This window comes from Loxodonta africana, chromosome 15 (assembly GCF_030014295.1).
Source record: "Loxodonta africana isolate mLoxAfr1 chromosome 15, mLoxAfr1.hap2, whole genome shotgun sequence".
Classification (NCBI taxonomy): Eukaryota; Metazoa; Chordata; class Mammalia; order Proboscidea; family Elephantidae; genus Loxodonta; species Loxodonta africana.
In genome coordinates this window covers 48,979,417-49,003,987 of record NC_087356.1, presented here as the reverse complement: position 1 = coordinate 49,003,987, position 24,571 = coordinate 48,979,417, and the positions used below count along the sequence as shown (strand labels likewise).

The following is a 24,571-nucleotide window of genomic DNA, read 5'->3' as shown; positions in this document are numbered from 1 at the left end:
CTGGCAAGTTGATTATATTGGACCAATGACATTGGTGGCACCAGGTGGCTACAAACAGGTCCTCACAGGAATAGATACTCTGCACTGGACTTTGCATATTCCATGACATATGCAAATGCCAAAAATACCGTGAAGGGACTGGAACAAAAGCTACTGCACCAATTTGGGCCACTGAGTTATATTTCATCAGACCAAGGAACACACTTCACAGCCCACAGGGTGCAGCCATGGGCCAAGAAAGATCATATTAAATAGACATACCATGTTTCATACCACCCTCAGAATAATGGTTTGATAAGAGAATCGGCATGGGCAATTGAAACATTTGTTATCCAAAATGGGGAGAGAGAAAGGCACGAAGGGCTGGCTCACACACCTTCATGGGTGTGTGCTCACACTCAACATGAGGGAAACAAAGAGGATCACCAGTGGACAGATTCCTACGCTTCTCTGGGGGAGCTGGGGGAAGAGGCGGTGGGGGAGGATGCTGGTGCCATTGTGCAGTTCTTCCCTGTATCACCTAAAATTGTTTTTTTCCAGCCGGATGCTGCGGCTCTGGGACCAGGAATGCAGCTGCGGATGCCAGAAGCAGAGATGATCCTCAAGCAAGAGAGTGTAACTACACCCCTGAACATGTATGCCAGAATTTCCAAGGGTCTGATGGAATGGATTGTACCTCCCCACCATCTGGCAAAATTGGGGTTGACAGTGAAAAGTGACATACTGCCTACTACTGGGCAAGACAGCCACTACTGTTGTACCTATGTAACCCTACCCAACATGAATGTGAGTGGACTGAGGAGGTCACACTTGCTAGACTGGTCTTGCTACCAGCAATCTGGACTAGCACAGCAGCTGAACCTGATGTTCCTTCCCAAGGTAGAAAAGTCTGGCTAAAAATAAATGACAAACAGAAGTAAGGAGAAATAATAGTTGAAGGTAAAGAAATGAATAAATGGGCTATGCAGCAGGGGAAACCTAACATTATGCTGATAACTTGAGAGAGACTCAAAGCAAGGGAATAATCTTCTTTCAGTTGAATTTTGTCAGAGGCCAGAAAGGGTGAAGACGAGATGACTTTTGGAGAACCTGAAAAATTCAGATGGAAACCCACAGCAGACCTGAATGGCTGGTAGCTGAGTAAACTCACCCTTTGGACTCTTTGCCATGTTGAAGGGCTAATTGTTAATGACTGTTTTGGACTGGTAAATGATTGGGAAGGGGAAGTTAATCTTTCAAGTATGAAAGGGCCAACAGCTAAAAAAAGCCAGAGGGTGGCCTGTGGTGGATTAATTACCTTTGTGTGTGGCTTTTCTAGCCATGATCTTATAACTCCCACCCAGGTGACTGTATGATAGGGTAAGTGTGGCCTACCAAGGGGATTGATCAATTTTGCCTTAAAAGAGAGTCAGTTTCAGAGCAGAGGGGAGAGCCCACCATCACCGAAGAGGGAGAGACCTGTAGCAGAGACCTGTAGGAGACAGTGCAGTGGGCTTCCTGGCCCATGGAGCAAGAAAGCTGAGTGCCTTTCAGCAGAGACTGAGGGCAGGGAGAAGTCTACACCTGATCCATGAATTTGAGACGTTACAGGGAATTAGAGAACCCAAAGACAGGAGGGAGAGTACTGAGGCACGGCAGAGTAGTTCATGTTAGAGATGATGGAATGGTACGGCAGCTTGGAAAAGTTGGACGTTTGGGACATCTTTAACCTCTGCCTCAGAGGAACCGGAAACCCTGGTGCCATAGTGGTTAAGAGCTACGGCTGTTAACCAAAAGGTAAGCAGTTTGAATCCACCAGGTGTTCCTTGGAAACTCTATGGGGCAATTCTGCTCCGTCCTATAGGGTCACTATCAGCCGGAACTGACCCGACGGCAATGGTTTTGGTTCTTTTGGGTTTCACAGGAAACAGTTTTGTGCTGATCTTTATAAAACAAATTATTCATTTACAAACAAAAACATAACATATCAAACCTCTGGGATACAGCAAAATCAGTACTCAAAGGGTAATCCATAGCAATAAATGACTACATTAAAAAAGATACAGATTTAAAAACTTGAACCCACAACTTGAATAAATAGAAAACAAAGAGCAGAAGCCTAAAGCTACCAGAAAAAAGGAAATAATAAAGATCAAGGCAGAAATAAACAAAATAGAAAAAAAAACAGAATCAACGAAACCAGAAGTCGGTTCTTTGAAAGAAATCAATAAAATAGATAAGCCACTGGATAGAATGTTAAAGAGAAAAACAAGAAGAGGAAAATAACCAAATTTAGAAATGAAACTGGAGACATTACAGTAGATCCAGCTGATGAAGAGGATCATAATAGATTACTATGTAAAATTGTACTCCAACAAATTTGAAAACCTAGATGAAATGGACAAATTCCTAGCAACCCACTACCCACCTAAACTCACACAGAGGTAAAAAATCTAAACAGATACATTACTAAAGAAGAGACTGAAGATGTCATCAAAAAAAAAGGCCCAGGACCAGGTGGCTACACTGGGGAATTCTACCGAACATTCAGAGAAGAGTTGACAACAATTCTCCTCAAGCTCTTCAAAAACATAGAAGAGGATGGAACACTCCCTAACTTTTTCTATGAGACCAGCATAACCCTGATACCTAAACCAAGCAAACAGCCCCCGCCAAAAAAAAAAAAAAACGCAGACCAACATTCCTCATGAACATGGATGTGAAATTTTCCAACAAAATTCTAACCAGCAGAACTCAGCAACATATCAAAAACATCATACACCATGATCAGGTGGGATTCATACCAGGACTGTAAGAGTGGCTCAAAATTAGAAGATCAATCCATGTAATCCACCACATAAATAAAACAAAGAAAATGAACCACACGATCACATCAATTGATGCAGACAAGGCATTTGGTAAAATTCAACACACTTCGAATTGGAAAGAAGGGAAATTTCTCAACATAATCGAGGACATAACACGCAAAACCAACAGCCAACATTATATTCAATAAAGAAAGATTGAGATCCTTCCCTTTAAAAACACAAATGAGAGAAGGATACCCATTATCACCACTGTCATTCAACATTGTAGTGGAAGTCCTGGCCAGGGCAATAAGACAAGAAAGGAATAAATGGTATCCAAGTCAGAAAGGAAGAAGTCAGACTATCTCTATTCATAGAGGACATGATCCTACACATAGAAGACCCTAAAGAAAACTGCTGGAACTAAGAGAAGAACTCAAAAACATTGAGGCTACAAGATCAACATACAAAAATCACTTGGATTATTTCACACTAACAAAAACTACTCTGAAAAGGAAATCAAGAAAACAATACCATTTACAATAACCCCCCAAATGATAAAAAAGAAAAACCTAGGAATTAACCTAATGAGGGTCATAAAAGATGTATACAGTGAAAATTATAAAACACTACTACAAAAGATTAAAAGAGACCTACTTATAGACATTCCATGCTCATAGATTAGAAGGCTTAACAATGAAAGTGTCAATTCTACCTTAAAAAAAAAAAGATATCTACAAATACAGTGCAATCCCAATACAAATCCCAACAACATTCTTTACTGAAATGGAAAAACTAACAACCAACTTTATATGGAAAGAAATCCCAAATAGCCAAAGCAATACTGAAAAAGAACAAAGTAGGATGCCTCACACTCTTTGATATCAAAACATACTATACAGCCACTGTAATCAAGGAACCCTGAAGGTGCAGTGGTTAAAAACTTTGCTGCTAACCAAAAGGTTGGCAGCACAATCTACCAGCTGCTCCTTAGAAACCCTATGGGGCAGCTCTACTCTGTCCTATAGGGTTGCTATGAGTCAGAATCGAGTACTGCTTCAATGATAGACACACAGAACAGTGGAACAGAACTGAGAACCCAGAAATAAATCCAGTCATCTGTGGACAACTTATTTTCAACAAGGAGTCCAAGTCCATTCAATGGGGCAGAAACAGTCTAATAAATGGTGCTGGAAAAACTGGACAACTATTCACAGAAAAATGAAACAGGACCTATGCCCCATACCATACACAAAAACTAACTCAAAATGGGCCAGACACCTGAATGTTAAACCTAAAACTATAAAATTTCTGGAAGAAAACACAAGGAGAAAAGTATGCGACCTAGTCTTTTGTAAAAATAGAGCAACAAACATAAGAACAAATGCACAAATAGGAGACAAAATAGATAAATGGGACCTCATAAAAATTAAAAACTATGCTCATCAAAAGACTTTACCAAAAGAGTAAAAAGATAACCTACACACTGGGAAAAAATCTTTGGAAATGACATAATGTAGTTTTATACAAATAACACGCGCATTATACATTTTTTCCCAATTGCACCCTACCCACACAAGCTATTTTTGTAAATGTACTATGCTAATTTGTTTTTACAGCAACATGTAAAAATATTAGCATAGCACGTTTACAAGAATACTTCGTGTGGGGAAGGTATTGTTGGCAAAACATATAACGTGTTATTTGCACTAAAATACAGTATCGATAGGGGTCTAATCGTTAAAATTTATACAAAACTTTAACAACTCAACAACATAAACACAAACATCCCAATTATAAAATGGACAAAGAACATGAATAGGACCTTCACCAAAGAGAACACCTAAGCAGCAAACGAACACACGAAAAGATGCTCAAGATGCTCACGATCATTAGCCGTTAGAGACATGCAAGTCAAAACTGCCATGAGATAGCATCTCACCCCAGCTAAAATGGCACTGATAAAAAAACAAACAACAACAACAAAAAAAACAGATAACAACAGATGTTGGTAGGATGTGAGGAGACTGGAACACTTACCTATTCCTGGTGGGACTGTAAAATGGTACAATTACTATGGAAAACGGCACGGAACTGCCTCAAAAAACTAGAAATAGAACTACCTATGATCCAGCAATCCCACTCCTATGCATATACTGTAGAGACCTAAAAGGAGTGACACGAACAAACATATGCAGCTTTATTTAACGACAGTAAAAAAATGGAAACAGCCAAAGTGCCCTTCAACAGATGAAAGAATGAACAAAATGTGGTACATACATACAATGGAATACTACACAACCATAAAAAACAATGACGAGTCGTGAAACATAACATGGATGGACCTGGAGGGCACAATGCTAAGTGAAATAAGTCAAGCACATAAGGACAAATATTGTATGATCTCTTTTTATAACAAGAATATATATAGAGAGAGACCACTGTTCATTGGTGGTTACCAGGGAAAGAAGGGTGGGGGAAAGCAAGCTCGAGATCATAGATTCATAGATACTTGTTATTTTTGGTGACAGGAAAAGTGGCACCAAATGTGGGTGTAGCGAGCACAGCATGACCAAAGTAAACGATGTCAATGAGAAGCACTCAAGAGAAATGCATGCCTATACTAAAGAATTCAACATAGATAGGAGAGCACCAACTCCAACAAAGACCAAAAAAGAGTATATGATCACATATGGATGGAAATAGGCATATACATATCTGGGTAGGGTATATACATATGTGAGAACCGACAGAAGTATCTATATAAAAAAAACTTATTGCCAGCGAGTCGATTCCGACTCATAGCGATCCTACAGGACAAAGTAGAACTGCCCCATAGAGTTTCCAAGGAGTGCCTGCTGGACTTGAACTGCCGACTTTTTGGTAAGCAGCTGTTTCACTTAACCACTATACTACCAGCTTTTCTATATATACATGTAAATACAGATATGTGTGTATGTATGTGCAGGCACATACATTCACGGAAGACACAACTACAGACACTACTCAGGCATAACTAAACACCTTCAGAGACTGGTTTTCTGGGTTTGAAGGCCTAGGATCATAGTCTCATGGGGCAATTCAGGCAAACATAGTTCACGAAGTTGATTTTCTGCATCCTAGTGAGGTGGGTAGCGTCTGAGGTCTTAAAAGCTTGTGACTGGCATCTAAGACACAACTATTGGTCTCTACTTGTCAGAAGCAAAAGAGTAAGATGGTAACCAAAGTCTACAAGGCTGGTAGCCTACAAGAGCCACAGCCTCATCTACACTGAGACCAGAAGAACTAGATGGTGCCTGGCTACCACACTGACTATTCTGACCTGGGGTACAACATTTCATCCTGGAAAGAATGGGAATAAAATGTACAACAAACTGAAATTCTTAAAAAAAAAGTCCAGACTAACTGGACCAGTTGAGAGCAGAAGACTCCCTGATACTATCACCCTAAGACACTGTTTAAACCTCGAACGACAACTATACCATGAGATCACCTTTTAGCAAAATAGCAGTGTGGCACACAAAATAAAGGTTAATACCCTTAAGAACAGTGCTCTACTAAAAAGCATCTATATGAGATCAAAAGGTCAATATTTACTCCAAAGCAAAGACGAGACAATAAGGGGGCAGGGAAACTAGAGTACTAGAAACAGAACAACCAGAACACAATTAAAGAGAATGCTGACACATTGTGAAAAATGTAACGTCAATGAACAATCTGTGTGGAAACTGTCAAAGGGAAACCTAACTTTCTGTGCAAACTTTCACCACACAGACAATAAAATATTACCAAAAAAAGAAAAGATATGCATAGGAATATTCATAGCAGTATTATACCTAATAGTGAAAAACTGAAAAAAACCAAAACAAAACAAAACCCAATTATCAATCAACAGTAGAACGGGTAAACACATTGTGGTTTAGTAAAAATGTCACACATACATACACACACACACACACACAGAGTAATTAAAATCAATACACAACAACCTGAATGACTCATACTTTATACTGAGTGAAATGAGCCAGATACACAAAAGAATACGTACCGTATAATTCTATTTATATAAAGTTTACAAAGAGAGAAAACTAACAGTAGTGGTTACCTTTGAGCAGGTGGAAAAGATAGTGATTGGATGGGAGTGTGAGGGTCCTTCTTCGGCCTGGTAATGTTTTATTTCATGACTTGGGTAGTAGTTACATGGATATATTTTCTTTGTGATATTTATTGAGCTTATGATTTGTTAACCTTTTCTATACTTTCTCTCAAATATCATGGCAAGATTTGGACATTTCCAGATAAACAGAAGTTTAGGGAATTTGCAAATACCAAACCAAAATTACAAGAAATACTAAAGCAATAAAGGCAGATAACAACCCAAGACTGGAACACAGAACAGAAGAATCAGATATCAACACAGATAGGGATCACAAAAATAAATCAAAGCTAAAAAGCTCAAAACAGGGAAAAAGAGAAGTCATTATGTAAAAGGTGACAAATTTAAAACCAAAAAGAGGGAATAAAAAATGTAGTCATAGATTGAGATGAAATCAAGGCAATATAAAGCAATAAAAGATTGGTTTACACTAAGAAAAATAGGGGTGAATATTAAGGTAACCACAAAGGAAAATGACAATCCTACACATCAAAATAACAAGAAAAAACATAAAGACTCAGCAAATACAAACTCAACAACAATGAAAGAGGCAAAAGGAAAATACAAAAAGAAAAATGACTCAGCTCAGAAAATTAAGTGGAAAAAAAAACTGTCAAAAACACACACACACAAAGACAACAAAATGACAGCACTAAACTCATACCTATCAATAATTATGCTGCAAATGGACTAAATGCACCAATAAAGAGACACAGAGTGGCAGAATGGATAAACTGATCTGTCTATATGCTGCCTACAAGAGATACACCTTGGACTTAAAAACACAAACTAAAACTCAAAGGATGGAAAAAAACATATCAAGCAAACAACAATCAAAAAAGAGCAGGATTGGCAATATTCATTTCTGACAAAATAGGCTTTAAAGTTAAATCTACCACAAAGGATAATGAAGGACACTATATACTGATTAAAGGATCAATACACCAGGAAGACATAACCATAGTAAATATGTATGTACTCAACCACAAGACTCCAAAATACATAAAAGAAACTCTAACAGCATTGAAAAGAGAAATAGACAGCTCCACAATAATAGTGGGAGACTTCAACATCATTTTCAGTGAAGGACAGAACATACAGAAAGAAGCTCAATAAAGACAAGGAAGATCTAAATGCCACAATAAACCAATTTGACCTCACAGATATACACAAAACACTCTACCCAACAGCAACCAAGTATACTTTTTTTCCAACACACATGGAGCATTCTCCAGAATAGACCACATATTAGGTCTTAAAGCAAGCCTTAGCAGAATCCAAAACACTGAAATATTACAAAGCATCTTTTCTGACCATAAAGCCATCAAAGTAGAAATCAATATCAGAAAAATCAAGGAAAAAAAAAACAAACACATGCAAACTGAACAACACCTTACTCAAAAACAACTGGGTTTTAGAAGACATTAAAGACAGAATAAAGAAATTCATAGAATCAAATGAGAATGAAAACACATCCCACCAGAACCTTTGGGACACAACAAAAACAGTGCTCAGAGGTCAATTTAAGGCAATAAATGTACACATCCAAAAAGACGGGCCAAAATCAGAACATTAACCCTACAACTCAAACAAATAGAAAAAGGGCAGCAAAACAAGCCCTCAGCCACCAGAAGAAAGCAAATAATAAAAATTAGAGCAGAATTAAATGAAACAGAGAATAGAAAAACAATTTAAAGAGTTAACAAGACCAAAAGCTGGTTCTCTGAAAAGATTAACAAACTTGACAAACCACTGGCCAAAACTGACAAAAGAAAAACAGGAGACGAAGCAAATAGCCCAAATAAGAATTGAGATGGTTGACATCACAACAGAGTCAACTGAAATTAAAAGAATCATTACAGAATACTATCAAAAACTGTACTCTAACAAATTTGGAAACCTAGAGGAAATGGACAAATTTCTAGAAACACACTACCTATCTAAACTAACACAAACAGAGGCAGAACTAAATAAGCCTATAACAAAAGTAGAGATTGAAAAAGTAATTTAAAATATCTCCAGCAAAAAAAAGCCCTGGCCCTGACGGCTTCACTGTAGAATTCTACCAAACTTTCAGAGAAGATTTAACACCAATACTTCGAAAGGTATTTCAGAGCATAGAAAAGGATGGAATACTCCTAAACACATTCTATGAAGCCAGCCTAACCCTGATACCATAACCAGGTAAAGACACCACAAAAAAACTACAGATCAATATCCCTCATGAACTTAGATGCAAAAATCTGCAACAAAATTCTAGCCAATAGAATTCAACAACATATCAAAAAAAGAAAGAAAATTAACCACGACCAAATGGGATTCATAGCAGGTGTGCAGGGATGGTTCAACATTAGAAAAAAAAATCAATGTAATCTATCACATAGATAAAAGACAAGAACCACATGATCTTATCAATTGATGCAGAACAGGCATTTGACAAAGTCCAACATCCATTCATGATAAAAATTCTCAGCAAAATAGGAATAGAAGGAAAATTCCTCAACATAATAAAGGGCATTTATACAAAGCCAACAGCCAACATCATCCTAAATGGAAAGAGTCTGAAAGCATTCCCTTTGAGAACAGGAACCAGACAAGGATGCCCTTTACCACAACTCTTATTCAGCATTGTGCTGGAGGTCCTAGTCAGAGCAATTAGGCTTGAAAAAGAAATAAAGGGGATCCAAATTGGTAAGGAAGAAGTAAACGTATCTCTATTTTCAGATGATATGATCTTATACATAGAAAACCCTAAAGAATCCATAAGAAAACTACTGGAACTAATAGAAGAGGTCAGCAAAGCATCAGGATACAAGATAAACATACAAAAATTAGTTGGATTCCTATACACCAACAAAGAGAATGTCGAAGAGGAAATCACCAAATCAATACCATTTATAATTGCCCCCAAGATGATAAAATACTTAAGAATCAATCTAACCAGAAACATAAAAGACCTATACAAAGAAAGCTACAAGACACTGCTGCAAGAAGCCAAAGCAGACCTACGTAAGTGGAAAAACATACCTTGCTCACGAATAGGAAGACTCAACATTGTGAAAATGTCTATTCTACCCAAAGCGATGTATACATATGATACAATCCTGATTCAAATTCCAAAGGCATTCTTTAATGAGACAGAGAAACAAATCACCAACTTCATATGGCAAGGGAAGAGGCCTCAGATTAGTAAAGCATCACTGAAAAAGAACAAAGTGGGAGGCCTCACACTACTGATTTTAGAATGTATAATAGGTATAATACTGCCATGGTATTCAAAACAGCCTGGTACTGGTACAACAACAGATACATAGACCAGTGGAACAGAATTGAGAATCCGGACATAAATTCTTCCACTTATGAGCAGCTGATGTTTGACAAAGGCCCAAAGTCTATTGATTGGGGAAAAGACAGTCTCTTTAACAAATGGTACTGGCATAACTGGATATCTACCAGCAAAAAAAATTAAACAAGACCCATACCTCCCACTATGCATAAAAACTAACTCAAAATGAATCAAAGACCTAAATATAAAATCTAAAATGATAAAGATCATGGAAGAAAAAATAGGGACAACACTAGGAGCCCGAATACATGGCATAAGCAGAATATAAAATATTAGTAACAATGCATGAACACCAGAAGAGAAACTAGATAACTGGGAGTTCCTAAAAACTAAACACTTAAGCTCACCCAAAGACTTTACCAAAAGAGTAAAAAGACAACCTACAGACTGGGAAAAAGTTTTTGGCTACAACAAATCTGATCAGCGTCAATCTCTGAAATCTACAAGATAGAGCAAAACCTCAGCAACGAAAAAACAATATCCCAATTAAAAAACAGGCAAAGGATATGAACAGGCACTTCACCAAAGAAGACATTCAGGCAGCTAATAGATACATAAGGAAATGCTCAAGATCATTTGCCATTTGAGAAATGCAAATCAAAACTATAATGATATACCATCTTACCCCAACAAGGCTAGCGCTAAAAAAAAAAAAAAAAAAAACCCAAAATTATAAATGCTGGAGGGGTTGTGGAGAGACTGGAACAATTATACAGTGCTGGTGGGGATGTAAAATGGTATAATCACTTTGGAAATTAATTTGGCACTTCCTTAACAAGCTAGAAATAGAACTACCATACCACTGAGTAATCCTACTCCTTGGAATATATCCTAGAGAAATAAGAGCCATCACATGAATAGATATATGCATACCTATGTTCATTGCAGCACCGTTTACAACAGCAAAAAGTTGGAAACAACCTAGGTGCCCATCACTGGATGAATGGATAAACTATGGTATATTCACACATGGAATATTATGCAATGATAAAGAACAATGATGAATCTGTGAAACATCTCATAACATAGATGAATCTGGAAGGCATTATGCTGAGTGAAATCAGTCAGTCACAAATGGACAAATGTTGTATTAGACCACTAGTATAAGAACTCAAGAAAAGGTTTAAATACAGAAGAAAACATTCTTTGATGGTTACAAGGTTGGGGAGGGAGGGAGAGGGGTATTCACTAATGAGATAGTAGACAAGAATTATTTTAGATAAAGGGAAGGACAACACACAATACAGGGGAAGTCAGCACAACTACTAAACCAAAAGCTAAGAAGCTTCCTGAACACAACCAAACACTTCCAGGGACTGAGTGGCAGGGGCGGGGGTCTGGGGACCATGGTTTCAGGGGATATCTAGGTCAACTGGCATAACCAAGTTTATTAAGAAAACGTTCTGCATCCCATTTTGGTGAGTGGCACCTGGGGTCTTAAAAGCTAGCAAGCGGCTGTTTGAGATGCATCAATTGGTCTCAACCCACCTGGAGCAAAGGAGAATAAAGAACACAAAAGACACAAGGAAAATATTAGCCCAAGAGACAGAAAAGGACACATAAACCAGAGAGTCCATTAGCCTGAGACCAGAAGAACTAGATGATGCCCGGCTACCACCAGTGACTGCCCTGACAGGGAACACAACAGAGAATCCCTGATGGGGCAAGAAAAAAGTGGGGTGCAGAACTCAAATTCCAGTAAAAAGACCAGACTTAATGGTCTGACTGTGACTGGAGGGACACCATAGGACATGGCCCCCAACTCTCTTGTTAGCCCAAAGCTAAAACCATTCCCGAAGCCAACTCTTCAGACAAAGATTAGACTGGACTATAAGATATAAAATGATACTGGTGAGGAGTGTGCTTCTTAGGTCAAGTGGACACATGAGACTATGTGGGCAGCTGCTGTCTGGAGACAAGATGAGAAGGCAGAGGGGGAAAGAAGCTGACTGAATGGACGGGAAATAACAGGGTGGAGAGGAGTATGCTGTCACGTGATAGGGAGAGCAACTAGGGTCACGTAACAAATGTATGTGTAAGTTTTTATATGAGAAGCTGAATTGTAATCTTTCACTTAAAGCACAATAAAAAAAGGAAGAAAAAAAACTTCTTTAAATCAACCACATAGTTGGTACTCAAAAAATGTTTAACGAGTGAATATATTTTTAGTCACAGAGTTTTAATACCAAAAAGGGACCATAAGTGGTCATGTGATCCAACTGGCTCATCTTGCCAATGAGAAAAGTAGTCCCAGAGATATGAGGTGATTTGCCAAGGCCACACAACGGAATTTAATGAAGTAAACGCTATTACTTTTTCTACTGTATGATAATTCATCTGTAATTATAAATAAACAAGTAGGGAAGAGCTTCTTGTATAATAAGAAAAAGCAAAAGCACCCCAGGTAGCACACATACAGTCAAACTGGAAGATGACTGCAGTACAGATGAAACACGTCATTACTGGTCCTAGCTCATAACCACAATATTTGCTGTACACAGTGCATACTTAGTAAACCCTATCAGACGAAAAAAAAAAAAAAGCTGCAGTGTTATTAATCCAACCAATTCAATAAAATGTTAAGAACAGTTTAACTTGGAAGACCTAGAAAGTGACCTTTCCTAGCTAGCACTGTGGAAAGCTCACACGTATGTGCCGTATCCACCAGTGTTTTCTACACCACATTAAGGCGTCCATTTAAATCTGGAGAGCATCCACAGCAAAGCAAAGAAAGTGATCAGAGATTTCACAAAAATACAGTCACCATAAAAATGCTAGGAAATTTGAAGTAGAAGGTCAAGAAAAAAAGACCAAAATTAAGTCTTCATATATATTAAGTAGTTTTGAAAGCTGATTTTTTCAAGATCAATTGTTCAATATCAACTTATTAATAAAAACACATAAGGCCTTTTGTAAGGAAAACAAGTCATACAATGAACATACCTCAGTTCCTGGCTTTCTGTGGTAAGGAGAGGAAGAAGTGCCCAGGCAAGCATCTGGCTGTCGTCTCCACTGTGAAATTTATCGTAATGCTTAATGTTCTGCAGCAGGAGCTGGTCAAGGCATTCCAGGGCCTTCTCTTGCACAGTGCTCTCACAGTCCATCACCACAGGGATGATCCCTGTCAGCCAGGCTTTTTGGATCTGGACACATCTAGGCTGGGCCTTAGGATTTTAAAATTATGAAGTCATAAAGTTTCACGCTATTAAAAGGATAACTACAAATCAGCAAAGTCGTGATTAATGTTTTGAAACACACATTAAAAATAATCATTCGTACTACTGCAAATTAAACATAAACTGGAAAAAAAAAGCACTCAAAATATATGCAAACACAAAGTTCAACCACTAGTTCTTATAAGTCAGTACAGACTGAAATTTTAATCATAAACATTAAAGTCATAATGTTATTGTTGACAGTAAATTAGCATTTTTTTGGAAATGGAAAATAAAAGTAAATAATCAGTATTTATCCCAAGGAAAAATTAGAATAGATGTTGACAGGAAAAAAAAAAAAGGTATTGCTTAATGCCTTCTATCATAAAATAAACAAACACATTTTTAAAATTCTTCAACAGCTAATTAGTTGGTAGAACTAAATCATATATAGTGTTAATAGACCTGCCCTTTTGACAATATCATCTGTATATGTCTTAACAGACAAAACTAACCTCGGCTTAACCAGATTAATTTTAAAACTGAGTTTTCTATCTGAGATTTGAGCTGCAGTCAAGACAAGGCTAACCATCAGCATTCTCTAGCATTGGTTCCTAATAATATTTAATATGGAACAGCCTATAATGTGCAATTAAAAGATGCCTCTTCCTTCCTCTTTGGAGGCACAGTCCTTCAAAGGACTTGGTTGAGTTTTTACTGGTTAGCACAGTATTTAGCAACAAGGAATTACCATGCTGAGTTATTTTTCACGTCAAATACCATCCACTAGATACAAAATGCCTGGCCTCTTACCATAAGGAGGTCAGTAAGGGACTGCAGGGCCTGCTTCCGGACAGACACTGCGGGGTCCCGACACTGGTCCTGCAGAATTGACAGGTCTTCCTTCATACCGGATATGTCACAGTGCTTCAAAATACTCACTAACACCTAGAAGGCAAGTATGTGGCATGATGCGATGATCGTGCATAGTATAAACAGAAAAAGACAAACTGCAGACCAAGGGATACTTCCTTTAAGTTTGTGGTTCTGAGCATTTTGGGGTCATGGATCCATGTGTCCCTCCTGCCACATGCCACCCTTAAGAATTTGACAAAAGCTAAGGCCTGTTTCTATAGCAAATTTGACATACGTTATGTGAACAAATATTTACAATTTCAGGGGTTTCATGAAGCCTACTCAAACTTATTCATGGTCTCCAGGTCTTAAGAATCCCCACTCTAAACAAAAGAAATTAAGGATAAATATTTGTGATTCTTAAAATGCCAGCAACCCAGTAAAAAAGCTTAAAAATAGATAATCCTTCAGTTCATCTATTTAATTTCTATATAAAAGGATCAGGGTTAACCATTAGTTAAATGAAAGAAGTTAAGTAATGTATATGACCTTAGAATTTTTAAAAACAATCTCTTACGCTTTCCAGTTTAATCCTTAGAAATGCAGGACATAAAAAAAGTCTAGAGAGAGAACCAGGATGGTGGACTAGTCAGGCTCACCAACCTGTCTCTCTCAACCAAAGACCTGAAAAACCAAGTAGAACAGACAGAAGTCAATCCTGGAATCCTAAACTTTAAAAGACAGGATAAAATATTCGATCAAAAGCCGCTGAGAAGAAGAAACTAATTGAAAGAAACAAATGAGATGCAGAGTGGAGGATCCCTACTAACCAGCAGCATACAGTGTGACCATCTTAAGATAAAGCCAACTCTACAGAAGGATAGAAAGCCATCTTCTGGGGCTCCCAATAGGAGATAGAGGAACTGTACGGACACACTCTCAGTAAAGTAAGGTTCCATTTGCTGGCTGCAGCACTCTCATCCAGTAACTAGAGGAACACACTCCTCAAACCCCTACCCTTCTGGCAAGCAGTAGCACAAACCGCTCTTATTTTCTCCTCATCTACCTCTGTCCACCCCCCATCTGCTCCACCTCTCACTTCTCCCCACCAGCCAACCCCTGCTGTACTGTATCTGAGTGACCTGGTTCCGCCCCCTCCCTCCCCACCGGCTCCAACCCACTGCACCACAGCTAAGCGAACCGGCCCAGTCCAGGTATACCACACACATCAAAAAAGAAAGGACCAAAATCAAAGCATTAGCCTTACAACTCAAAGAGAAAGAAAACAGCAAAAGAAGCCCACAGTCACCAGAAGGAAGGAACTAATGAAGATCAGAGCAGGAATAAATGAAATAGAGAACAGAAATGCAATACACAGAATCGGCAAGATGAAAACGTGGGTCTTTGAAAAGATCAACAAATTGACAAACCACTGGCCAAACTAACAAAAGAAAAACAGGAGAGAAACCAAGTAACCCAAATAAGAAACAAGAAGGGGCACATTACAACAGATCCAACTGAAATTAAAAGGATCATAACAGAATACACTATGAAAAACTGTACTTCAACAAATTTGAAAATCTAGAGGAAATGGACAAATTTATAGAAACACACTACCTACCAAAACTAACACAAACGGAGGTACAAAATCTGAACAGAACCATTAACAAGACAAGAGATTGAAGAGGTAATAAAAAAAACCTCCCAATCAAAAAAAAGGCCCCGGCCCAGACGACTTTATTGGGGAATTCCACCAAACATTCAGGAAAGAGCTCACACCAGTACTACTCAAAACTATTTCATGCATAGGAAAGGAAGAAACACTCCAGAATTCATTCTATGAAGCCAGCATCACCCTGATACAAAACAGTCAAAGATAACACACAAAAAAAATTACAGATCATTATCTCTCATGATATAGATGCAGAAATTCTAGTCAATACAATTCAATATATATCAAAAAAATAACACACCACAAGCAAGTGGGATTCTTATCAGGTACACAAGGATGGTTCAAAGTTAGAAAATCAATGCAATCTACCACCTAAAAAGAACAAAAGAATCACATGATCATCTCAATCAACACAAACAAGGCATTTAAAATAAAGTTCAACACCCATTCCTGATAAAAACTCAAAATAGGAATAGAAGAGAAATTCCTCAACATAGTAAAGGGCATCTATACAAAGCCCTGGTGGCGTAGTGGTTAAGTGCTACGGCTGCTAACCAAGAGGTCGGAAGTTCGAATCCACCAGGTGCTCCTTGGAAACTCTATGGGACAGTTCTACTCTGTTCTGTAGGGTCGCTATGAGTTGGAATCGACTCAACAGCAATAGGTTTGGTTTATACAAAACCAACAGCCAACATCATTCTCAATGGAAAGAAGGTGAAAGCCTTCCCCCCCTGAGAATGGGAAAAAGAGAAAGATGCCCTTCATCACCACTCCTATTTAACATTGTGCTGGAAGTCCTAGCTAGAGCAATAAGGCAAGAAAAGGCAACAAAGGGCATCTAATTGGTAATAAGAAGTAGAACTACCCCTATATGCACACGATATGATACTACACGTACAGAACCCAAAGGATTCCACAAGAAAACTACTGGAACTAATAGAAAGATTCAGCAGAGTAAAAGGATACAAGATAAACAACAAAACTCAGTTGGATTCCTACACACCAACAAAGAGAACTAAGAAAAGGAAATCAGGAAAGCAACACCGTTTATAATAGCCCTTAAAAAAATAAAATACTTAGGAATAAATCTGACCAGGTACATAAAAGACCTTCACAAAGAAAACTACAAGACACTACTCCAAGAAACCAAAAGAGTCTTATATAAATGGAACAACAAACCATGCTCATGGGTAGGAAGACTCCACATTGTGAAAATGTCAACTCTACCCAAAGCGATCTACAGATATAATGCAATCCTAACCCAAATACCAACAGCATTCTTTAACGAGATGGAAAAACTAATCACCAACTTTATAGGGAAAGGAAAGAGGCCCTGGATAAGTAAAGCATTGTTAAGAAGATGAACAAAGTAAAAGGCCTCACACTACCTGATATCAGAACCTACTATACAGCCACAGTAGTCCGAACAGCCCGGTACTGGTACAACGACAGACACATAGGCCAATGGAACAGAATCAAGAACCAGTTGTAAATCCATCCACCCGTGGTCAGCTGATCTTTGACAAAGGGCCAAAGTCCATTAAATGGGAAAAAGACAGTCACTTCAGCAAAGGGTGCTAGCAAAACTGGAAGTACATGTGTAAAAAAATGAACCAGGACCCATATCTCACGCCATATACAAAAACTAACTCAAAATGGATCAAAAACCATATTAGGCCATGGTTTAAGGGGACTTCTAAGTCAATTGGCAAAATAATTCTATTAAGAAAACATTCTGCATCCCATTTTGAAATGTGGTGTCTGGGGTCTTAAATGCTAACAAGCAGCCATCTAAGATGCATCAGTTGGTCTCAACCCACCTGGAGCAAAGGAAAATGAAGAACACCAAGGTCACACGACAACTAAGAGCCCAAGAGACAGAAAGGGCCACATGAACCAGAGACCTACATCATCCTGAGACCAGAAGAACTAGTTGGTGCCCGGCCACAATTGATGACTGCCCTGACAGGGAGCACAACAGAGAACCCCTGAGGGAGCAGGAGATCAGTGGGATGCAGACCCCAAATTCTCATAAAGAGACCATACTTAATGGTCTGACTGAGACTAGAGGAATCCCGGCGGCCATGGTCCCCAGACCTTCTGTTGGCACAGGACAGGAACCATTCCCGAAGACAACTCATCAGACATGAAAGGGACTGGACAGTGGGTAGGAGAGAGATGCTGATGAAGAGTGAGCTAATTATATCAGGTGGAGACTTGAGATTGTGTTGGCATCTCCTGTCTGGAGGGGGGATGGGAGGATAGAGAGAGTGGGGAGCTGGCAAAATTGTCATGAAAGGAGAGACTGGAAGGGCTGACTCATTAGGGGGAGACCAAGTGGGAGTACGGAGTAAGATGTATGTAAACTTATATGTGATAGACTGACTGGATTTGTAAACGTTCACTTGAAGCTCAATAAAAGTTAATAAAAAAAACATATTAAATATAAAAACTATAAAGATCATGGGAGAAAAAGAGGGATAACGATAGGGGCCCTAGCGTATAGCATAAAACCAAAAACCAAAACCTGCTGCCGTTGAGTCGATTCCAACTCATAGTGACCTTATAGGACAGAGTAGAACTGTCCCATAGAGTTTCCAAGGAGTGCCTGGTGGATCTGAACTGCCAAGCTTTTGGTCTGCAGCCAGAGGACTTAACCACTACACCACCAGGGTTTCCTATATACGCTCTCTATATATATACATACCGTAAAGAGAACACAAATCGTAACCAACAATGCACAAATATCAGATGATAAACTAGGTAACTGGTATCTCCTAAAAATTACACACTTATACTCATAAAAGACTTCACCAAAAGAATAAAAAGAGAATGCATACACTGGGAAAAAATTTTTGGCTACAATACATCGGACAAGAATGTAATCTCTAAAATCTGTAAAATACTTCAACATGTCAACACCAAAAAGACAAATAACAAAATTTAAAAATGGGCAAAGAATATGAACAGACACTTCACCAAAGAAGACATTCAGGAGGCTAAGAGACATATGAGAAAATGCTTGCGATTATTAGCCATTACAGAATTGCAAATCAAAACTACAATGAGATACCTTCTCACCTTGACAATACTGACGCTATTCAAAAATACAGAAAATAAACGTTGGAGAGGTTGCAGGGAGACTGGAACTCCTATGCACTGCTAGTGGGAATGTAAAGTGGTGCAAACACTATGGAAAATGGTATGGTGCTTCCTTAAAAATCTAGAAATAGAAATACCTTAAGATCCAGCAATTCCACTCCTAGGAATATTTCCTGGAGAAATAAGAGCTGTCACATGAATAGGCATATGCACAACCATGTTCACTGCAGCATTATTCACAATAGCAAAAAGATGGAAACAAGCTACATGCCCATCAACAGATTAATGGATAAACTAACTATGGCACATACACACAATGGAATACTATGCAATGATGAACAATGATGAATCCAGAAAACATCTCATGACATGGATGAATCTGGAGGGCACTGTGCTAAGTGAAAAAAGTCAATCACAAAAGGGCAAATATTATACAAGACCACTATTATAAAAACTCAAGAAACAGTTTACACATAGAAAAAAAAAAAAAAAAACCCCAACAATCTTTGATGGTTACAAGGCAGGATAGGTGTGAGGAGGGAAATCACTAACTAGATAGTAGACAAGTGTTAACTCTGGTGAAGGGAAAGACAACACACAACATAGGAGAAGTCAACACAATTTGACCAACGCAAAGTCATAGTAGTCTCCTAGACACGTCCAAACACCCTGAGGAACCAAGTTACTGGGCTGAAGGCTGGGGACTACTGTCTCAGGGAACATCTAATTTTGGTCAGTTAGCATAAAAAAGTTCATAAAGAAAATGTTTTACATCCTACTTTGGTGAGTAGTGTCTGAATTCTTAAAAGCTTAAGAGCGACCATCTAAAATATATCTATTGGTCCCATCCCATTCCGAGCAAAGGAGAATGAAGATTACCGAAGACACAAGGAAAATAATAGTCCAAAGGACTAATGGACCACATGAACTACATCCTCCACCAGCCTGAGCCCAGAAAAACTAGATGGTGCCCAGTACCACTGACTGCTCTGACAGGGATCACAACAGGGAGTCCCGGACAGAAGGGGAGAAAAACGTAGAACAAAATTCAAATTTCACAATAAAGGACCAGGCTTACTGGTCTGACAGAGACTGGGGGAATCCTCGAGGCTATGGCCCCTAGACACCCTGCAAACTCTGAACTGAAGCCCACCTTTCAGCCAAAGATTAGACAAGTCTACAAAACAAACAGTAACACATGTGATTAGACTGCTTCTTAGTTCAGTCAAGTATGTGAGACCAAATAGGCAACATCTCCCCAAATCAAAGACCAGGAGGCAGGAAGGGACAGGAAAACTGGACCAGTGGACACGGGGAACAAGGGTGGAAAGGGGAGAGCGCTGATACATTGCGGGGATTGCATCCAAGGTCAGAAACAATCTATGTATAAATTTTTGAATGAGAGACTGATTTGCTCTGTCTTCTTTCACCTAAAGCACAAGTAAAAAAAAAAAAAAAGTCTAGAAAAAATTCACACCTGGAGTGCAGATTTCCTAACATTGGTCTTCTCATCCCGGATCCTCTTCCTTAGCATTGCCATGACACACCTTTCTGCTGAAAGAACACCAAGGAATCATTGCGGTGAGGCAAAGACTACACAGAACCTATATTTCACCACACAATACTAAGAAATTAGTCTAAGAATCTTCCTACTTTGCTGTTTTACATTCTAAGATATCAGAGTATGAGTATACAAAAAGAAAAAACCCTAATAATCAACGATCCACAATAATGCAAAAGGCAGACTAGTATAATAAAAAAAGGGCATAAATATGGAGTATTAAAAACCTGATTTCAAATCCTGGCTTCTAGCTCTAAAATTCTGAGTGAATTATTTAGTTCTTACATTTTGTTTAGCTACAAATAGGAATATCTAGTCCATAGGATTGTTTTAAAAATTAAATGAGATATAGACACTTGCAACAGAGGTTTCACAACTTTTTGGTCACAGGCCCCTTTACACTATGAAAAATTACTAAAATTATTAAAAATTACCAAAGGCCCCAAACAGCTTTTGTTTATATGGATTGTATCTTCCAATATTTACAAATTAAAAAGTCAAAACTTAGAATTGTAGAAATATTTTAAAATGTATTTTAAAATAGCAAGGCATGTTAATATAAATTCCATATTTTTATAAAAATAACATATTTGCCAAAACAACAAAAAATTTAATAAACAGAATGGTGTTGTTTTACATTTTTGCAAACTCTTTAATGTCTGACTTTACGAAAGACAGCTAGATTCTCCTATCTGCTTCTGCATTCAATCTGTTGTGAGTTCATATGTCATGGTCTCTGGAAAACTCCAGATTATACCTGTGAGAAAATCAGAGTGCAGAAAGTAAGCAATATCCTGATATTACGAAAACAGTACTGACTTCAAGGACAACTTGAAAGAGTCTTAGGGACGCTCAGGGGCATCCAAACCACACTTAGAAAACCACTGACATACACGCAACACTTACAAAATGAAATAGAGAACAGAAAAAAACAGAGAAAGATTATGAAACCACAAGTTGGTCCTCTGAAAAGATCAACAAAATTAATAATACTTTAGCTAGACTAACTAATGATTCAAATTAGTTAGAATGAAAGAATGGACATTACTACAAACCTTACAGAAATAAGGATTATAAAGAAATACTATGCACAATTTTATGCCAGCCAGTTAGATAACCAAATATTATGGATAAATTTCTGCAGAAACACGAACTACCAAAACTCACTAAGAAGAAATGGAAAATCTAAATAGACCTATAACAAGTGAAGAAATTCAACTGGTTACCAAAAATTTCCCACACCAAAAAAAAAAAAAAGCACCAGACCAGATAGCTTCCGCAGAGAATTCTATCAAACATTAAAACAAAAATTAACACGCTTCTGAAACTTATTCTAAGAAATAGAAAATACTTCCCACCTCATCCTATAAGGCCAGTATCACTGATACCAAAACCAGACAGACATCACAAGAAAATAAGAAACCAATATTCCTTGTAAATATATATTAAAAATTAACAAAATACTAGCAAACCAAATCCTTTATGAAATAAAAATGATTATATATCATCACCAAGTGGGATTTATCTAAGGAATGAAAGACTGGTTCAGTAAATATGAAAATCAATCAATATGAAAATCACTCAATATACCATATTAACAGAATAAAGGGAAAAAAATCATCTCAATAGACTCAGAGAAAGCATATGACAAAAAGCCAGCAAGACCCTTTCATGACAAAAACACACAAGAAACTAGAAATAGATGAGAATGTCAACTTGATAAAGGCCATTCACAAAAAAACCCACAGCCAACATCATATTCAATGTCTACTCTTCCTACCGCTACTCAAAACTATACTGGAGGTTGCAGCCAGGGTAATTAAACACGAAAAAAGACTTCCAGACTGCAAAGGAAAAAGTAAAACTATCTCTATTTGCAGATGACATAACCTTATATTCAGAAAATCCTAATGAATCTACCAAAAAAACCAAACCAAACCCACTGCTGTCGATTCGATTCCGACTCATAGCAACCCCATAGGACAGAGTAGAACTGCCCCATAGAGGTTCCAAGGAGCACCTGGCGGATCTGAACTGCCAACCTTTAGGTTAGCAGCCGTAGCACTTAACCACTACGCCACCAGGGTTTCCAATGAACCCACATACACACACACAAAAACAACTATTACAGCTAATGAGTGAGATCAGCAACATAGCAAGATACAGTATCAATATATAAAAATCAGTTGTATTTCTACACACACTTGCAATGAGCAATTCGAAAATAAAATTAAGAAAACAATTCCATATAAAATAGCATCAAGAAGAATAAATCATTTAGAAAGAATTTTTTTTTAAAAGTGCAAGAGCTGTATATTGAAAACTATAAAACAGTGAAACAAAGACAACCTAATTTAATGGAAAGACATCCCATCTATATGACTGGAAGACTTAATGACTTAATATTCAAACTGAAACACTGTTAAGATGGCAATACTTCCTAAAATTAACCTAGAGACCAATCCTAACAAAATCTCAGAGGATTTTTTTTGCAGAAATTGACAGATAATCCTTAAATACAAGGGACCCAAAACGGCCAAACAAATCTTGAAAAAGAACAAAGATGGAGAACTCATACCTCCCAATTTCAAAACTTACTACAAAGCTACAGTAATCAAGACTTTGGAATGGGCAAAAAGATAGACACACAGATCAATGGAACAGAATTAAGAGTAGACAAACCCATACATCTATGGGGAAATGATTTTTGACAGTGGTGCCAAATTTAATTCAAAGAGAAAAAAAAGTCTTTCAACAAATCATGCTGGGACAACTGGATATTCACATGTAAAGGAATAAATCAGACTCTTACTTCACACCATATACAAAAATTGACTCAAAATGGATCAAAGACCTAAACGTAAGATCTAAAACTATAAAACTCGTAGACAAAAATATAAGTATAAATTTTTGTGACCTTGGTTTCTTAAACATGTCAACTAAAGCACAAAAACAACAAAAGAAGAAACAGATAAATTGGACTTCATCAAAATCAGGAATTTCTGTGCTTCAAAAGACACCAAGAAAATGAAAAGACAACCGATGTAATGGGAGAAAAAAATGTTCCCACTCATCCATGAAGTATCCAGAGCGTAGAAAGAACTCTTACAACTCAGCAATAAAAAGACAAATAGCCTAATAAAAAAAAATGGGCAAAGGATTTGAGTAGGCATACAAACAGTCAATAAGCTCAGGAAAAGATGCTCATTAGAGAAATGCAAATAAAAAACACAATAAGATTATACTTCACCACCCATTGTAGTTCTTAGGAGCCATTAAGTCCATTCCGACCCACACTGGCCTCACATGATAGAGGAGAATTCCTCCGTAAAATTTTCTAGGCTGTACTCTGTACAGGAGCAGATTGCCAGGCCTTTCCCCCACGGAGTCACTAGGTGGGTTCAAACTGCCAATCTTTAGGTTAGTAGCCGAGCACTTAACCACTGGATACCTTTCACATCCACTAGGATGGCTGTAAGGAGCCATGGTCATGCAGTGGTTAGGCGCTCATCTGCTAACTGAAATGTTGGTGAGTCAAACCCACCAGCTGCTCCACTATAGAAAGACGTGGCAGTCTGCTTCCGTAAAGAGTTACAACCCTGGAAACCCTATGAGGCAGTTCTACTCTGTTCTACAGGGTGGCTGTGAGCAGGAACTGACTTGACGGTAACACGTTTTGGAGGATGGCTATAACAAAAAAAGCAGATGGTAACAAGTGTTCATGAGGATGCAGAGAAATTAGAAACCTCATACACTGCTGGTGCGGATGTAAAACGGTGCAGCCACTTCAGAAAAGTTTGGCAGATTCTCCAAAGGTTAAATATAGACTTATCATATGACTCATCAATTCCATTTTCAGGTATATACTCAACAGAAACGAAAACATACGTTAACACAAAAACCTGTACAAGAATGTTCACAGCAGCATTATTTATACT

General features: G+C 38.0%; 1 protein-coding gene across 4 annotated transcripts in view; it reads right to left on the bottom strand.

Annotated features, from left to right (window-relative positions):
* The window catches only part of NCAPD3 (non-SMC condensin II complex subunit D3), a 147,928-nt gene that overhangs the window by 57,222 nt on the left and 66,135 nt on the right, over nucleotides 1–24,571 (bottom strand). For 3 of the 4 annotated variants that reach the window (XM_023557041.2, XM_023557042.2, XM_010597113.3), the window contains 3 exons: nucleotides 20,550–20,626; nucleotides 14,257–14,391; nucleotides 13,232–13,452 (listed from right to left, as the gene is read on the bottom strand). In XM_023557041.2, the coding sequence (XP_023412809.2) occupies nucleotides 13,232–13,452; nucleotides 14,257–14,391; nucleotides 20,550–20,626 (433 nt within the window). The remainder of the gene's footprint in view (nucleotides 1–13,231; nucleotides 13,453–14,256; nucleotides 14,392–20,549; nucleotides 20,627–24,571) is intronic. The other variant, XM_003417405.4, reaches the window with a different exon arrangement.